At 23.9% G+C, this 15821-nt stretch overlaps 4 protein-coding genes across 4 annotated transcripts; 2 read left to right on the top strand and 2 right to left on the bottom strand.

Annotated features, from left to right (window-relative positions):
* Positions 1-1261: 1261 nt before the first annotated feature.
* On the bottom strand, positions 1262-5458 carry Phum_PHUM418030 (cAMP-dependent protein kinase catalytic subunit, putative; the record flags this gene model as incomplete). The annotated part of the gene is made up of 10 exons (XM_002429008.1): positions 1262-1281; positions 1358-1448; positions 1678-1862; positions 2285-2458; positions 2546-2807; positions 2902-3128; positions 3203-3569; positions 3838-3925; positions 4172-4310; positions 5068-5458. The coding sequence occupies 10 exons, from the start codon at positions 5456-5458 to the stop codon at positions 1262-1264; spliced, it is 1944 nt and encodes a 647-aa protein (XP_002429053.1).
* A 1100-nt stretch (positions 5459-6558) lies between these two features.
* On the top strand, positions 6559-8888 carry Phum_PHUM418020 (uncharacterized protein; the record flags this gene model as incomplete). Its single annotated transcript, XM_002429007.1, has 6 exons — positions 6559-6751; positions 6982-7353; positions 7459-7805; positions 8001-8288; positions 8384-8452; positions 8838-8888. The coding sequence occupies 6 exons, from the start codon at positions 6559-6561 to the stop codon at positions 8886-8888; spliced, it is 1320 nt and encodes a 439-aa protein (XP_002429052.1).
* A 69-nt stretch (positions 8889-8957) lies between these two features.
* Phum_PHUM418010 (uncharacterized protein) lies at positions 8958-12036 on the top strand (the record flags this gene model as incomplete). Its single annotated transcript, XM_002429006.1, has 9 exons — positions 8958-9003; positions 9084-9307; positions 9383-9593; positions 9702-10572; positions 10670-10806; positions 10937-11180; positions 11243-11468; positions 11562-11756; positions 11833-12036. The coding sequence occupies 9 exons, from the start codon at positions 8958-8960 to the stop codon at positions 12034-12036; spliced, it is 2358 nt and encodes a 785-aa protein (XP_002429051.1).
* A 1166-nt stretch (positions 12037-13202) lies between these two features.
* Phum_PHUM418000 (uncharacterized protein) lies at positions 13203-13645 on the bottom strand (the record flags this gene model as incomplete). The annotated part of the gene is made up of 2 exons (XM_002429005.1): positions 13203-13208; positions 13286-13645. The coding sequence occupies 2 exons, from the start codon at positions 13643-13645 to the stop codon at positions 13203-13205; spliced, it is 366 nt and encodes a 121-aa protein (XP_002429050.1).
* Between the last annotated feature and the right edge of the window lie 2176 nt (positions 13646-15821).

The following is a 15821-nucleotide window of genomic DNA, read 5'->3' as shown; positions in this document are numbered from 1 at the left end:
GTGATAATATAAGTAATAATAATTAATAATTTTCAATTTGCCAATTTGAATGATTAATTGCTGATGAAAATAAAAGGTGATAATACAGTCTTTTTGACTTTATAACTGGCCTCACTCCAAAATATATGTGTGTGTGAAAACAAAAGAATCCCACGTAATAATTGTTTTTAACATTAAACATTTAATTATTCACACACATTTGACGTATACACTATCCGTTCCAGAATTGATTTATTTTGATAGTCTATTTTAAATTTATACTTTACTTTTTTCTGGAACATTATTTTTTACAGAACACATGACGAATTGAGATATTGACATTCCAAAACGCGTTTAATGAAATCAAAAACAAAAAGCCTAGGCGTAGGCCCTGTAAACAATAACTTGCAAATATTTAAAATCCTTTTACGGAGGCACAAAATAATATAAAAAACTTAAAAATTCTTATCCGACTTTTATTTAAAAAGCAATTATTAGAAAATATAGTATAATATTATGTAAAACAGTAAATAAAGGAAGCAGTCTTAATATTGATTTTTCACTCGACACACGCCATTTTTCTTTACCTTGATCGTGCGTCATCTTCGAACGTGAAACTAACTACTAATTCTAAAAAAAAAACCAATGAACAAATTTTAAATTATGTTAAAATAATTATTAAAACTATATCCTTAAACAAAAATACATATTTTATTTTATATTAATTCTAAATTGATAAAACTAAAATCATTAGGATTTAAAATTAAAGTAATTCATTGCAAATACTACTGATAATTTTTTGCAAATTATTAGAAATTATTTTTTGGCGCGTAATAAGAAAATTTAAAAAATGCTTATGTTTAAGGTTTTTTTTTTAAATAAACTATTGAAACTAATAAAACAATAAAGAAAAATAATTAACCTTTAAAAAACCAGTTATTTTCTTAAAATAATGTGTAATAAAACCATTTTTTCTTTTTTAAATTTTATTTATTTTAATTAAAATACTTATTAAAAAAGTTTGAAAAATTATATATACTTTGCTTGGGAAATATTTTTAGATTTTATAATTGTTTAAAAAGGCTTATTTTAAAATAATAAGTTGTGACTAGGTTATTGTAAGAACTAAAATTAAAAATAAATAGTTTTAAAAAGTTTTAATAAATAAAATAATTTATGTACTATTATATTTCAAAATAAAACTATAATGAATCACACGGAAATTAATAAAATAAATAATTTTTTTTTTTTTTTTTTTTTTAAAACAACATATAATATTTTTTCATTGAAGCCTGCAAGAATCTGCAAATATAAATTGAAAATATTTTAAAAAAAAAAAAAAAAAGTAAAAAAAAATAAAAGCATGAAATATGCAAACCTTCTTTTTCAACGGCTGAATTCGCATCATTTAAATCCAATGCTGATAAAAGAGCCTTTGCAGCTTCAGCTCCTTTCATCCAATGCTGAACCTGTAAAAATATATTCCGACTGAGTAAAAAAAAAAAAAAAGTAAGAAATGTGATTCGATTCGTAATAAATTGAAAAGGAAAAATATTTGAAACCATTCAACTGATTATTTTCCATAATTTAAAAAAAAAAAAAAAATTAAAAAACCCGGGGCGTCTTAAAATGTTTCATTCGAGATTTTTTCATCGCATTTTCCTGGTTATAATTAAAATTTAAAAAAGATAGCCAAACCTGATTGTGTAATAAATCCCTCCTTCGTCCAGATGGTTCTGTTGATAAAACATTAAGCAAGATTCTGATACATGTTTGAAACTTATTGAAAGCTAAACGATATTCACCTTCAGCATAATGCTCTTCAGCATTGCAACCCATTTCTAATGCTTCTCCCAATCGTGCATCCTCAGCCCATAGTAAATCTTGAAAATTAAAATTTTATGATTTTTCATTTGAAAAACAAAATTAAAAACTGAACAAGAATAATAAAATAAACTATTACATAAATTAAAACGAATTTTTTAATAAACAATTAACGTTATTGTTTTAATAAAGAAATAAATATGACAAAATAAATTTCTATATATTTAAAAAAAAAAATTTTAGGCAAAGTTTAATATCGTATCAGAGTTGCAAAGTTAGTCACCAAAAATTAAAATTATTTTAAGAACTATTTATAAAAAGAGGTAAAAAGAAAGTTTTTACCCAATCAATTTTACTGGAGTACTTACTTACTAAAAATGAGTTTGCAACTGCAAAAAAAGTAGTTATTATGTTTTTTGAAATAAAAAAAATTTTAGCTCAAAAGATGAGTAGAGAGAGAGAGAGAGGAAATTTAACTTACTTAACTCTCTGAATACTGCTCCTTCTGTAATATGGTCAAAACCATTAATATCACTATTAACAATATCATTATTCTGACTACTTATACAAACAAATTTTTTTAAACTTTCTGCACGAGCTATGTATTCATTTACTTTAGCTCTCAAAGCATTTTTCTTTTTGGTATTAGTTTCAGCTGAAAAAAAAAAACAAAATTCTACTGCTGACTACATTTGAAAATGTTAAATTTCTTAAAATATTTTTTAGTTTAGTTAGTAGTTACCAATTATTAGAGGAACAAAATATCTTAAGGCTTCACAATATAAATTGAAAGCATCTATATATTTTTTTTCTTTATCACATTGCACAGCTTCGCAAACAATTTGTACTCCTTTACGGTAAGATTCTGGACTAGCTATATGTTCTAAATCAAGAAATGAATGAGAGAAAAATTCATTAAATGATATTCTTTGATTTGGATTATGCTGCAGCAGTCTTAAAAGTAAATCTCTGCATTCAGAGGATATACCACATTGTTCTGGAATCTAAAAGTATTAATATGACAGAATAAATTTTATGCAAATCATTTATAAAAAAAAAAAAAAAAGATTTATTTAAAAAAATACATTTAGAATTAACCTCGATAGGTTTTTGCAATTTAATTTTTTCAATCAATTCTTCGACTGTTTTTGAACTATATGGTGCTTTTCCAAATAAACACTCATATATGATTACACCAATGGACCATAAATCAACTTTAGCATCATAATCTTGAAGTAATAACATTTCAGGAGCCATATATAAAGGCGAACCTCTTAATGAATTTTGTTTTTCCTGTAAACTTAGAAATTGAGAAAACCCAAAATCTAAAATCAAAAAACTAAACAATTACTAACAAAATTATGGAAATTATTTGAAATATATTTAAAAAAATATGTACCAGCTAATTTTAATGTTAAAGTCGGTTTTGTACTTAACAACAAATTTTGAGGTTTTAAATCCATGTGTGAAATGTTATTATTTCTTAAATATTTAATTGCTAAAGCTAATTGCTGCAAAAATTTTTTGCAAGTTCGTTCTGATAATTTTTTACATTTTTTTATATAACCTGATAAATCCCCTCCATCACAGTATTCTAAAATTATATAAATATGGGTCTGATCCCAAAAAAAATTTTTCATTTCTACTATATTGTCATGTTTCAGTAGTTTCAGCACTTTAATTTCTGTTATAACATTGTCAACAGCTGAGCCTTTTAAAATACTTCTTTCTATACATTTTATGGCTACAATTTCTTTATTCCCAGTCTAAAAATTTAACAAATCATTATTATTATGAGTTTCTTTCTGGAATTTGAACTGGAATTTAGTATCAGGTTTTAAGCTGTCTTAGAAGAAAAATTTCTGCACTATTTATTAGCTTCTAATAAACTTTTAACAAGTTCTACTTTACATTAATTTAATTAATAAATAAAATTTATAAGAGTTTAAGTTTTTTTTATTGTAAAGTATATAATAAAAATAAATGCCGCGAGAAAAATTAAAATAAAATTGTAAGATTTAAAATTGTAAGTACCTTACAAGCGGCTTTATAGACGGTCGAATAACTCCCTGAACCTAATGTTTCCAAGATAGAAAAGCCATCAATTTTCGGAGTTGGTTTTCTTTTAAAAGAACCACTCATTTCAAATAAAACAAAAATACGGAGGGTCAGAATTCAAGCATTTGTGGCTTAACATTTTGAAAAGTTATAAGATCTACAAATTACTTTGCAAACAATGCTACCAACCAATGAAACTGTTACTTTTAAGTTATGAATCAATGTTCAAACCTATTTAAAAAAAAAAAAAAAAAATTAAAATGGTCTGTTTGCTGTTAATTTTAACCATTAAAATTTTTTTAAAACCTACATAAAAGAACTTTCACTTGTTTTAATATCCCTTACTTTGTTAAATTGTTTAGGTTGTTTTATTATTTCAACAAATTCTTCCCAAATTATTTGCAAGGAGATTTTTGTCCATTTCTTTTTATTACTTTCGAGTTTTTTTACTTGCATATTTAATTGTCAAAATTCAATTTTATTAATTACAATGAATCAGCACAAAAAATAAATAAAAACACATACACACTTATTTGTATGTATGTCATGTATTTATTTTTTATGTATCAATTCATACAATTATTTATTTGCTTTTTTTCGCTTTCTAAATAAAACTAATTTTGTTAAAAAAAGAGACAAATCAAAAGCAAGATACAAATAGTACACAAAAAATGATATATATATATATATTTTATATTATTGTAAACTTAAATACATTTAAAAGTATAATTTTAATATTTAAAAAATCCTGTTTGTATCAAAATTTGCTAGTAAAATAAAAAAAAAATTTTTTACGTTTAAAATTCAAATATACAAGATTATACTTATTTTTCCCAAAGTTGATATTTGTAGTTTTAAATTATATTACTTCTAATAGTTTTTAATTAAAAATGCTTTTTATATCTTGAATAGTATGCAATTATATTCACCAATGTAAACAATTTAAAGAAAAAAAACTAAAAAATTGTTAATGAGAATAAACAATTCACAAAATAAAATAAAATAGTTATTACGATAATAAAACAAATTATTATTATAAATAAATTTAAATTGACATACTTTGAATAAGTGCTCTCGGTTCAATTAGAATTTGAGTTAAACTCAAGTCAACCTATATGATTACCAATTTTTAAATAATTTATTTAATAATTACCTTAATGAAGTTCATAATTTTATTAAATAAACAATTTAAGAATCATTTTTTACTTTTTTGAATGTCGGTTATATATTTTAATAATACTTTTTCTTTATGTTTTATTCCTTCTATTTGCTTTTCAAAGTATTGGTTTAATATAATTTTTCTAATATCAAATAAAAGTATTAAGAAATCTTCAACAGTCGGATTGGTTTTTTTTTTGAAAATCACAAATGGGCATTTGCTACCTCTTTTGACATGCTCTTGCCATGGATCATCATTTTTTTCCCAATCACTAAGCTCTTTGAAACAGGCAAAACATTTTACATTATCTGGAAATTTAACTGAACTACTATTATAAAAGCCAGCCTCAGCAAAATTTTTAGGTGTACAAAATTTAAATCCTTTTAAGTCTTTCCAATGTTCATTAAATGTTTCTAGTCTATCTTTTTCAAATAGCATTTTCTTCGAATGCTGGACTTGTTTCTCAATCTCAGGGCAAGCTATTTCTTCCATTCTAGAAAATAAAATAAATTTTTAAAAAACAGAAATAAGTTTTACATTGTAAATTAAACTAATACATGAAAAAAAAAAAAATTATTTAAATAAAGGAACCCTATATACCTTTGTCTCTAAGTTAGCGCCGAAAGCTTTGAGACAAAAAAATGCTTGTTATCCTTAAATAAATTATAAAGAACGCAATTTAAATAAACAACTCAACCCTTATTTATATTGTTTTTAAATAAACTGCTTTTTAAAATTAAAACATACGTTTTTTATAAATTAAATGTATTGTATTTAGCATTGACGTTATGCATCCGTTAAGTTTTTAAGCTTCTATATTTAAAAATATTAAATCAAAGGAAAACAAAAATCGTGGCACTAGATGATATTTATACTGTATTTGTAACGGTTTTGTTTTAAAAATAAATTTTTTATTAATTTTTTTTAAGTTAAAATTTTTCTAATAAGCACAAAGCTAGACAATAGTAATAAATAAGTAATTAATATATTAGAATATTTTATTATTAGATTAAATCTACACAATCCTTATAAAAAACTGATAAGCCTGTAACATCCAGTAAGTTATTTTTGGAAAACAGAAATAGCAAAATACAAAAATAAATTTTTGGTTAATATTTTGAATTTAATTTATGTATTTGGAATTATATATTAATTTTTAAAAAAATTGTCATAATATTTTAATTTAAGTATAATTTTTGTTTAGTTTTTACTTATGAAATGCTTTTCAAAATGAAAACTTTTCCCTTAATTTCATTTTTAATGTATACTTTCTTTGATTTATTGATATAATCTTGAAAAACACATAAATAATTTTTAAAAAATGAAAATGTGATACTTTTAATATGTTATTATTTATTTTTATTATTTAAATTTTTTTGGTTTAATAAATTTAAAATTTAAAATCCTCTTATAATTTTTGTATTTTAAAGGAATTTTTTTTTTAGGTATGTAATTATTATAACTCACTTAAATCGAATTAATCATGTGTTACCAATAATATGTTATTCAATTTATTCTTAAAGAATAAATAAAAAATAATGAATTCTGTCAAAAATACCTTCCATGCTGATTTTGAAATACTTGAAACATATTATAAAACTCATGGAGGAGGTCAAACTCAACAATTTAAATTAAATAAAGACTTTTCTGAAATAGAATCAGATTTTAATTACTTAATCCAGGCACATGAAAGTGAAATAGAAATTTTGGATGAAAACAAAAGTTTGGCAAGTATTAGTTGTGTTAAACATTTTTGATTTAGAGAAATATGAATAAGCCTTTTTCTCTTTATTAATTTTAATTATTAAGTGTTGTTTTAAATTTTATTATTTATAAATATTAATTTTATTAAAATTTGATAATTATTAATTTCATGATTATTAAATTAAAAATAAAAAAATTCTTAAATAAATTTTTACAGAAAAGCAATGGAATAAAAAATGAAAGTATTATTTCTCCAGTTTTGTGTAAATCGAAAAATGGTGTCTTTGTTTCTACTCCCATTAGAAAAAAATGTTTGCTTCAAACATTAAATGACTTTAAAGAGAAAAAAAATTCAAATCAAGGCAATTCAAAACATTTTACTGAAAATTCTTCAAAATTTAATTATGAATATGCAGATTTTGACTTATTCGAAGATTGGGATATTGATATATCCCAAAAGAAAAATGAAGACAATAAAAATTTAATTATCTTGCCTCAGACTGCCATAGATACTTCTGCTGATTTATTTACTATGCATAATATTAGTATAGAAAAATGTGCCATTGAAAATTTATTTACAGAATCATTTAATTTATCTCAAACTGAATCAAATGTAAAATTTTCATCAGGTATTTAAACCTAAATTTTATGATCAAAATTCTTACTGATCTTTCTGATTTATGTGCTTGACTAATTAATAGATAATAATATTAATTGTAACAATTCACTTACAGCTCATAAACTTCAGTTAGAAAACAAAGAAATAGAATCTTGTGCAAAGCCTGGAATTGAATTTGATAGTGACAATAGTTTTGATGCTTTTTTAAAAACAAGTTTCATTGAAAACATTGATACAAATGAAGTGTTAAATAAAAAACCAAAGCAATATTTTACCCCATTAAAAATAAAAAAAAATACCATTGACATTGTAATTCCTAATGATGTTGAAGAGGATGATGATGAAGTTTTGTATTATCCGAAAAAAAGAAAAAAATTATTTGTAAGTGATGAATCTGACACTGATGAATGTTATCCAAAGGAAATAGTTAATAGAAAATATGACATGGTTGATGAAAAAGAGGTATTTAAAGTAGATTTAAAATATTACATTAACGTTCATGAATATTACATTCTTCATGATATTTCTTTAAATAATTTTTTTATTTTATTATATTTTCATTAGACTTTTTTAGATTAACCTAATACTGTAATTGTATAAATTTGAATGCTTTTAATATTTATGCTATTTAATGCTTGATATTTAAATTATAAACAGGAACAACTAGAAAAACAATATTTAGATGAAGAAGCTGAAATAATAGATAAAAGTAATTTCTCTAGCGATGAAGAGATTGAAAAAGATGATAATTATGATCAAAGTTTTGTTGATGATAATTCATATTTGACACAAAACACTGCTTGTGATATGACATCAAAATATTTAGAATCTGTTAAAACTACAAACAATAAACAAGGAATATTTAAAATACCTAATTTAAAACCATATTATGTGGAAGATGTTTACAGTCAGATGTCTCCTGAAACTCATTCAGATTATGAAATTGTAAGTTATTAAGTTATTAACTTGTATTTTCTTTTTCTGTACTAATACCTACAAGAATTTTTTTAAACTTAAAAAATCTTTAAACTTTTTTTCAGGATTCTTTCTGTGTAAATGAAGTTGAATATGATCGTAGTGAACTTTCGGCTTTAGAAATTGCAGAACAAGTTTTAGAAATGGAAAGAAAAAAAAAAAGAAAAAATAAATATAGAAAATTTTAATTTTACAAAATAAATTATAAATGTATTTTTTAATTTATTTTTATGGTTATCATTATTAAATCAACTTATTTTTTAATTTAATTATATACATTTTATATGATTTTAAACAGTGCGCAGCATTAAATTTAGTATATATTGATATTGTATTGACAATTTCCGTTAAAAATAAGGATAATGAAATGCTTATTAAAGTTTGAACAAAAATTTGGGTAATCATATATAAAAATTTTTCTTATTTATTTAAACAAATTATTTTTTACAAATATCGATAATTTTTTTTTTTAAAGAAAGGATTATAAAATAAGAATTTGAATTTATGTGATTTTTTTAGCTATTTTTTTTGTACACCTTAGATAAATTTATAACGAAAAACTACTTTTGACATACTCTATTGATAACTAACTAACTTGTGCCACGTTTAAAAAAGTACCAAAATCCTTTAATTAACAAAATGACGTCCGTTGAGGAATCGGTATTTGACGTTTTAAAAAATGATGGTAAATGCCGCTTTTGTTGAAAGTTTTATTAATATTATCTTCCATTTTATTTAATTTATAATGCTTATTCTTTTGTTTAGATTTTCTCAAAAACTTTATAACCCCAAGTAACAATGTTTCAATGGAACAATGTAGTCAGATTTTATCAGTTAATGAGCAGGTTTTAAAGTTATGTGAAGGTATTGAAGCATTAAATAAAGAAATACAAAGACAAGTATCTGAAAATCATGAAGATTTACTATTTCATGCTACTTGGATAGAAAAACTTGAAGACGTAATGGAAATGATGTCGGTACATATGCAGGTATGCATTAATACAAAATAAATCTACATTTTTTTCTTATTTTTTTTTAATTATCCGGTACGTCCGTTTTTTTAGTCCTTGATTTCAGGCACAGAACGTATTTCATCTAAAATAATAGAACCTTTTCAAAAAATGGAACAGCAAAATTTAATTATGGAAAATATCTTAAAAACTTTGGACATTTTAAGAAAAATCGCTAGAGTATTAGTTGTTTCTCATCGATTGCCACTTCACATTTCTTCTGAAGCTGACATCCTTAAAATTTCTCAAAATATTAGAGAACTTGGTAAAAAAAATTTTTTTATTAGAAACTTTTATTGTATTATTGAATTTTACTTTGCTTAGAATTAATATAAAATTTACTCGAAAATAAATTTCTTTATATTTTTTTTAGATCAACTCTGGGTTGAAAAGGATTTATCCAATTTAAAAATTTTAGAATCGAATCAAAGGACATTAAAAACCATCAGAAATGATGTAAGTGAAAAAACAAAAGTACAACTTGTATCAGGCATAAAAAAGCAAAAAATGGAACAAATTAGTCAATCTGTTCAAATATTGTATAATTTAAATATGCTTGTGACTTCAGTTAGTGATTTTGTAAATTCTTCGTTAAACTCGTTAAAACAATTAATTACTGATAATTTAAATACTTTATTGGATTCAGCAAAACCTAAAAGTGGATCCAGTACAGAATTATCTAAACGAGGCCCAGGAAAAGCTGCAATGCCATCAATGGGGAACACACTGTCATTTCGTCCTAGACTGTGGTCAGCTCTTGATGAAATATTTGATGTTATTTATTCATATGCTATTGAAATTGAAATTTTAGAGGCTAGTTTATATCAAAGCAAAAATGACTTTACAAACATAAAATCTCAGAATTTTATCGAAATATTTCCTGAAAATAAAAGGGAAATCACTCAAAATTTTTGGTTGTCGATTAATTCATATTTAGGCGATCAACTCATTAAAAGTTCCAAGTCTTGCAAATTTATAAGGGAAGCATTAGAAGGAGAATACCCTAGATTTTTGAGATTATACATAGATCTATGTAAAAAATTACAAACATATGAAAAACCGGAAAATTTTTCTTATAATTTTGTTATATGTAAAAATGTAATAGCAACATTCGAGCAGGCTTACCTATCTAACCTGGATTCAGTTGTTTCATTTCCTGTGCATAATATGTTTTCTTTGGATGTCGTACCCAAACTCGTGCCCAGCACAGAAGACATTGATACTTTAATAAGAATCATTAGGAGGTTAGCTTTTTTCTGTAATTTTTTTCAGACTATTTTACTTAAAACACAAAAAAAAAAGGATTTTGTTATTTATTGGAGTTTAAAAATTTATTTTTAGTGAACTTTCTGTAGCTTTGTTTGATGCAAATTTAAGTTCTACAATTGCTAGAAATATTACCAAATCAATTGGAATATTTTGTAATCTTTGCGAAGAACATATTGTTGTTCAGGGACCAGATGCTGTTCAAGTTATAGGTATTGTCACAAACTTATTTTGTTTGCTTTTTTAGATATTTTTGCTTAAAATTGACTTTTTCTTAGTTTAAATTTGAATTCAATATTTTTATACCATTAGTATAAAAATTTGTATTTTTTTTTTTTCTAGGTCCCAGAAAAGCAGCACAAGATAGAAATATTGAAATTTCAAATCGTTTGGAATATTTAAAATTGAAATTAAAAAGTGTTACATCTAATTTAGGAAAAAATACAGATGCAGCAGACATTTTAAATTTATCATTGGTCACTTATGCAGATAGTTTGATCACAAAAATAATTAGCGGAATGCTTGATTCGATTGTGCAAGCCATTAAGAAAATAATTTCGACTATTCATGTGGAAGATTTTTCTAGGTATGTACCAAATAAATAAAAAAAATAAACTTGGTGAAATAGTGAAGTTTTTTTTTTTTTAGGGAAGAAGAAAAAGAAAATTCTATTTCTCTGTATATGAGAGAACTAACTGCATTTGTTTCAAGGGCATATAGTAATTATTTGAAACCTTTTGAAAGTCAAGATGTATTAAAAAAATGTTGTGCAGAATCGGGAATGAGTTGTATAAAATTCTTTTTGAGGCACATTTCATTAATTAGGCCTCTGGGCTCAGGAGGTAGGGTTAGACTCGTATCAGATTGCACAGAGGTAACTAATTTTTTTTTATTATTATATTTATTATTGTATTGAAAGACTTGATCGCAATAAATAAATAAATTTTTTTTTTTGTTTTATTTTGAGTTTGAAACAGCCATGATGGTATTTTTGGGAGATGAACCAAAGTCCTACAGAATGTTGAGAGTGTTCAAGTTGATTTTGTCTCAATCTCCACAAGAAATTTTAAATAATTCTGCCATAGGAGAAACCATACCGTACAGCCTAGTTTTATTTTATTTATTTTCTTACGCTCCAGAAGAAATGAAATCACCACATGAGGTAAAAATTAATTTTTTTATTAATAAATACTTTAAAATTTTTTTATAAACAATAATTTTTATTATTTTTGCGACAGAGTGGAATCGATCCGAGAATAAAATCTATTGAATCATTATCTGAATATTTAGACAATCACGAATCTGAAAGAGAAAAAATTGATTTGATTAATCGCACAATGGCGAAATATTGCGAGTCCGTGCGACAAATTCCAGGGAAAAATTTTGATTCAATTTATGGAGTAATGGCTCACTTAATTCAGAAATTTAGATCCACAATTTAGAGTATATATTATTATTATTATTATTATTATTATTATTATATTGATTTTGTATGAATTATAATAGTTTAACGGAAGAGAAAATTTTTTTTATTTTAAAAATTAAATAATAAAAATTCGTTATACTACGTTGGTCAATGTAACGTTTTAATAAACGTTGCAATTGGCAAACAAAAAAAAAAACGTTTTTATAACCGTAAACACGGTTTATTTTTTAAAAAAAAAAAAACATGTTTTCAACATTCCTAAAAAATAAAACTTGAGATTTTATTTTGTATGCACATTAATTAAAAAAATATTTTTATTAGTTTTAGTTAAAAATTTATTTGAAAATTCTGGAGAATTTAACCGAATCATTTGCCATATGAATACAAATGTGAAGCAGCCATTTTGAAATATTTCGAAGGGGAAAAGAATAATATAGAAAAACATTAAAAAAGGTGGGTTTTTTTTATGAGAAAAAAAAAAATTATAAATGCGACATTAATAATTAATTTATTTTCACATAGATACATATACACTTAATAATAATATTATTATATTTCAGTTCATCATTAATTTATTTTAAATGTTTTTATTTATTCTCTCACAAAATTTATATATAATAAATTATGATATAAATATCTAAATAATTAAAAAATACAAATTATAATTTACAACGTGATATCATTTATAATTGAATTATCATTCGATAAAAATTTAAAAAAAAAAAAAAAAATGTCAATTTAATTTTTCTCATTAATTGTAATTTAATTTCAAATGAATCAGACGAAACTTTAAATTTTATAAAAAAAAAAAATCTTTTGTTGAATATAATATGGCACATTAAATGTAAAATTTATTTAAAATGAAAACATAATTATTTGAATTATTTTTTTATAGCTGGATTTAAAGGAATACTGTCTGTTTTTCCATAAAATAATAATAATAATAATATCGATTGATAACAAGGATTTATGATGGCGATTGATAATCATTATAAATTTTTTTTGTTTTTTAAAGAAAAAAAAAGTCTTGAGAAAAATTTAAAATAAATATTTATTTAAATTGAAGAAAATGGTAAGGGAGGTACACAAGGTAAAAATTATTATGGATAAAAATATCATTTTTTTTTTTTTAATATTATTATTATTTAAGTCTCGTCCGTATCGAAATCAAATTGATATTTTCTACTCCTGTGACTTTTTTTATTTTTTGAATTTTTTTTTTTCCTTAACTTTGGTACCACTTCGCAACTACATCCCGATCTGACTCTTATGTAATCCATTTTCCAGTCTTTAGACATGAAATTTCCCCGTTCGTGATGATGACGGGTAACGGTTCCGCTATGACCTGACACAGTCGTATCTCTCACTAAAGCATACGTGTAAGAATACTTTTGCACACATCTACTTTGGTTATAGAGCTTTCTATCGAGAAATCTGCAAGGTTTATTCGTTACGTCTTCCCTGCAAGATCTCTCGTAAAACCTTTGTCTGTTTTCACCGTCACTATATAGTTCAACGTAGATGTCATCTAGATTTTTACCACCTTCCGGTTCAATCATATCAAGAACCGATGGACAACACTCAACTGCGTGTCCTTCTTCACCGCCTTCTTGTCGTAAAAGCATTAGATGATCACGGTGTGTCAGCCAGGGCCGACTTTCGCTTTCTTCAAATTCAAATCCGTTTGCTTTGGAAAACGACCTGAAACAATATTTAAAAAAAAATTTTTACAATAAAAAATTGTTGATGATGGTAGATTTAAAAGAGACCAAAAACCAAGGGACAAGAAAGAACAAACGTCGCACCAAAAAACCTGCTCATAATTCACTCTTAATAGTTTGTTGTTTCTCCCCGGATCCACTTTGTATTCATTAAAATATTTGTTTTTAAAAAAAAATTAAATTTAGAACAAATTATATTAATGGTTTTTGTTATTAATTTATAACATTTGTCAAAATTTTTTTTTTTTATTTAAAAAATTACATTTTTAACTAACAACCGACCGTCTTTTTATTATAAATTGTAAATAGTTTGAAATTTTTCTTTTTTGAAGGTAAATAATACTCCTTTCATTGATGACGTCATCATCTTAAACAATAATTTACATGAGGATACCATTGGATTTTTATATATTTGGCAATATTTTCTAAACTGTTGGAAAGGAAAGGACAAATATTGAGGGGGAGAGGGGAGAAGGGAAAACGCTTACATATTATTAAAAAAGCGGTTTTGAAAAGAAGAAGAAGAAAGGAAAACTCTTAACAAGTATGTTATTCGCCTCATTATAAGAATAAAAACGTTAAGAATAATAATTAAAAAAGAAGAAGATGATGAAGAAGTAGAAATACTTAAAATTTTTTTTTTTTTATTAATCTGCGTTATTATTATTATTATTATTTTTTTTTTTTTTAGAAAGCTTATAAAAAAATGTTTTTTTTTTTTTTCATTTAATTTTCGGTAGTCACCGTGATGCGTGCATCAACATTTAATTTAAATGGGAGTTACCGAGTCGTGATTTATTAAATTGTTGTTCTTGTCTTTATTTAAACATTCGTCGGATTTTCAACGGAAAACTTTTTATGAAATTCAGATTGATGTTTGTTATCTTACATCATACAAAAAAAAAAAAAAAAAAAAAAAAAAAACCTTTAATGTTTTCCGATTCTACGCCCGGGTGGTCTTTTCTTTCTTTTTTTTTTTTTTTTAAATGATCCATTTTGTAATTTTGGTACCCAAGTCATTCGGTCTCTTTATTTAATGCTTTTACACCCACATATATACTTTCGGTAAAAATTTTTCAAATGCAATTCTTGACCTAGGTACTTATTATTATTATTGACGAAGCATTTTACAAAAATTTACCCGGCAAAAATTTTTTTTTTTTTTTGCAATATCATCGTTAACCTTTTTAATGAATTGATTTTAAACCTTTTTTTAGAGTCTTCCTAGGAATCTGGGGATACGTACGAGAAAAAGCTCCGATGATAATATATGAAAAATTAAACAGAAAACAGGTTCGCATTTTTTTTACATAACTTTATTAAAATTTTTTTAATTCAATCAATCAATCAATCAATCAATCTTATCGATTATTTCAGGTAAAAAAAAAAAAAAATCGGTCAAGAAATGAAAGAAAAAAATAAATAAATAAATATTCATCAAACTTATGGAGCATTTAGTATTCTTCTCCTGTCCGGAAAAAAATTACATAAATACATATTATTTAAGGTACGTAGAAACTTCTCCCAGGTTGTTACATATAAAAATTATTAACTTTTGTCAAAAACAATTTAATAATCAATTATTTTTATTATTATTATTATTTTCAATACTACAACATTCTTCATTTCAAACGAAAGGGATAAAAAAAAAAAAAAAAAAAAAAAACATTGTCAGACTTAAAACAATTTCGGATTATAAGCTTCGGGCTTTTTTTATTTATTATTATTATTATTTTTATTTATGTCGAAAACAATACAGATGAACAGAATATAATAAATAATTGTCGATAAATCGATGACCACGAGTTTCAATAAATAAATAAATAAATAATTGATTTTTTAAAGGGATTCGATCATGATAAGACGACCATATTGTTATTCCCATCATCGACATATGAATTCATTTAATTCATTTTTTTTTTTAAAGACCCATCAATGATTGATTCGATTAAAATTGTCAGTCTTATTATTATTATTATTATTATTATCGTGTACATAATTTAGATTTTAAAAAATTTATTCTTTTATTTTTGGTCACGTTTTTTTTTAAATTTAATTATTTATATCGATGTTAATCGTA

The sequence above is a fragment of the Pediculus humanus genome, genomic scaffold, assembly GCF_000006295.1.
Source record: "Pediculus humanus corporis 1103172108185 genomic scaffold, whole genome shotgun sequence".
Taxonomy (NCBI): domain Eukaryota; kingdom Metazoa; phylum Arthropoda; class Insecta; order Psocodea; family Pediculidae; genus Pediculus; species Pediculus humanus.
Note: the sequence above shows the minus strand (reverse complement) of the source record. Positions and strands in the feature narration are given on the sequence as shown.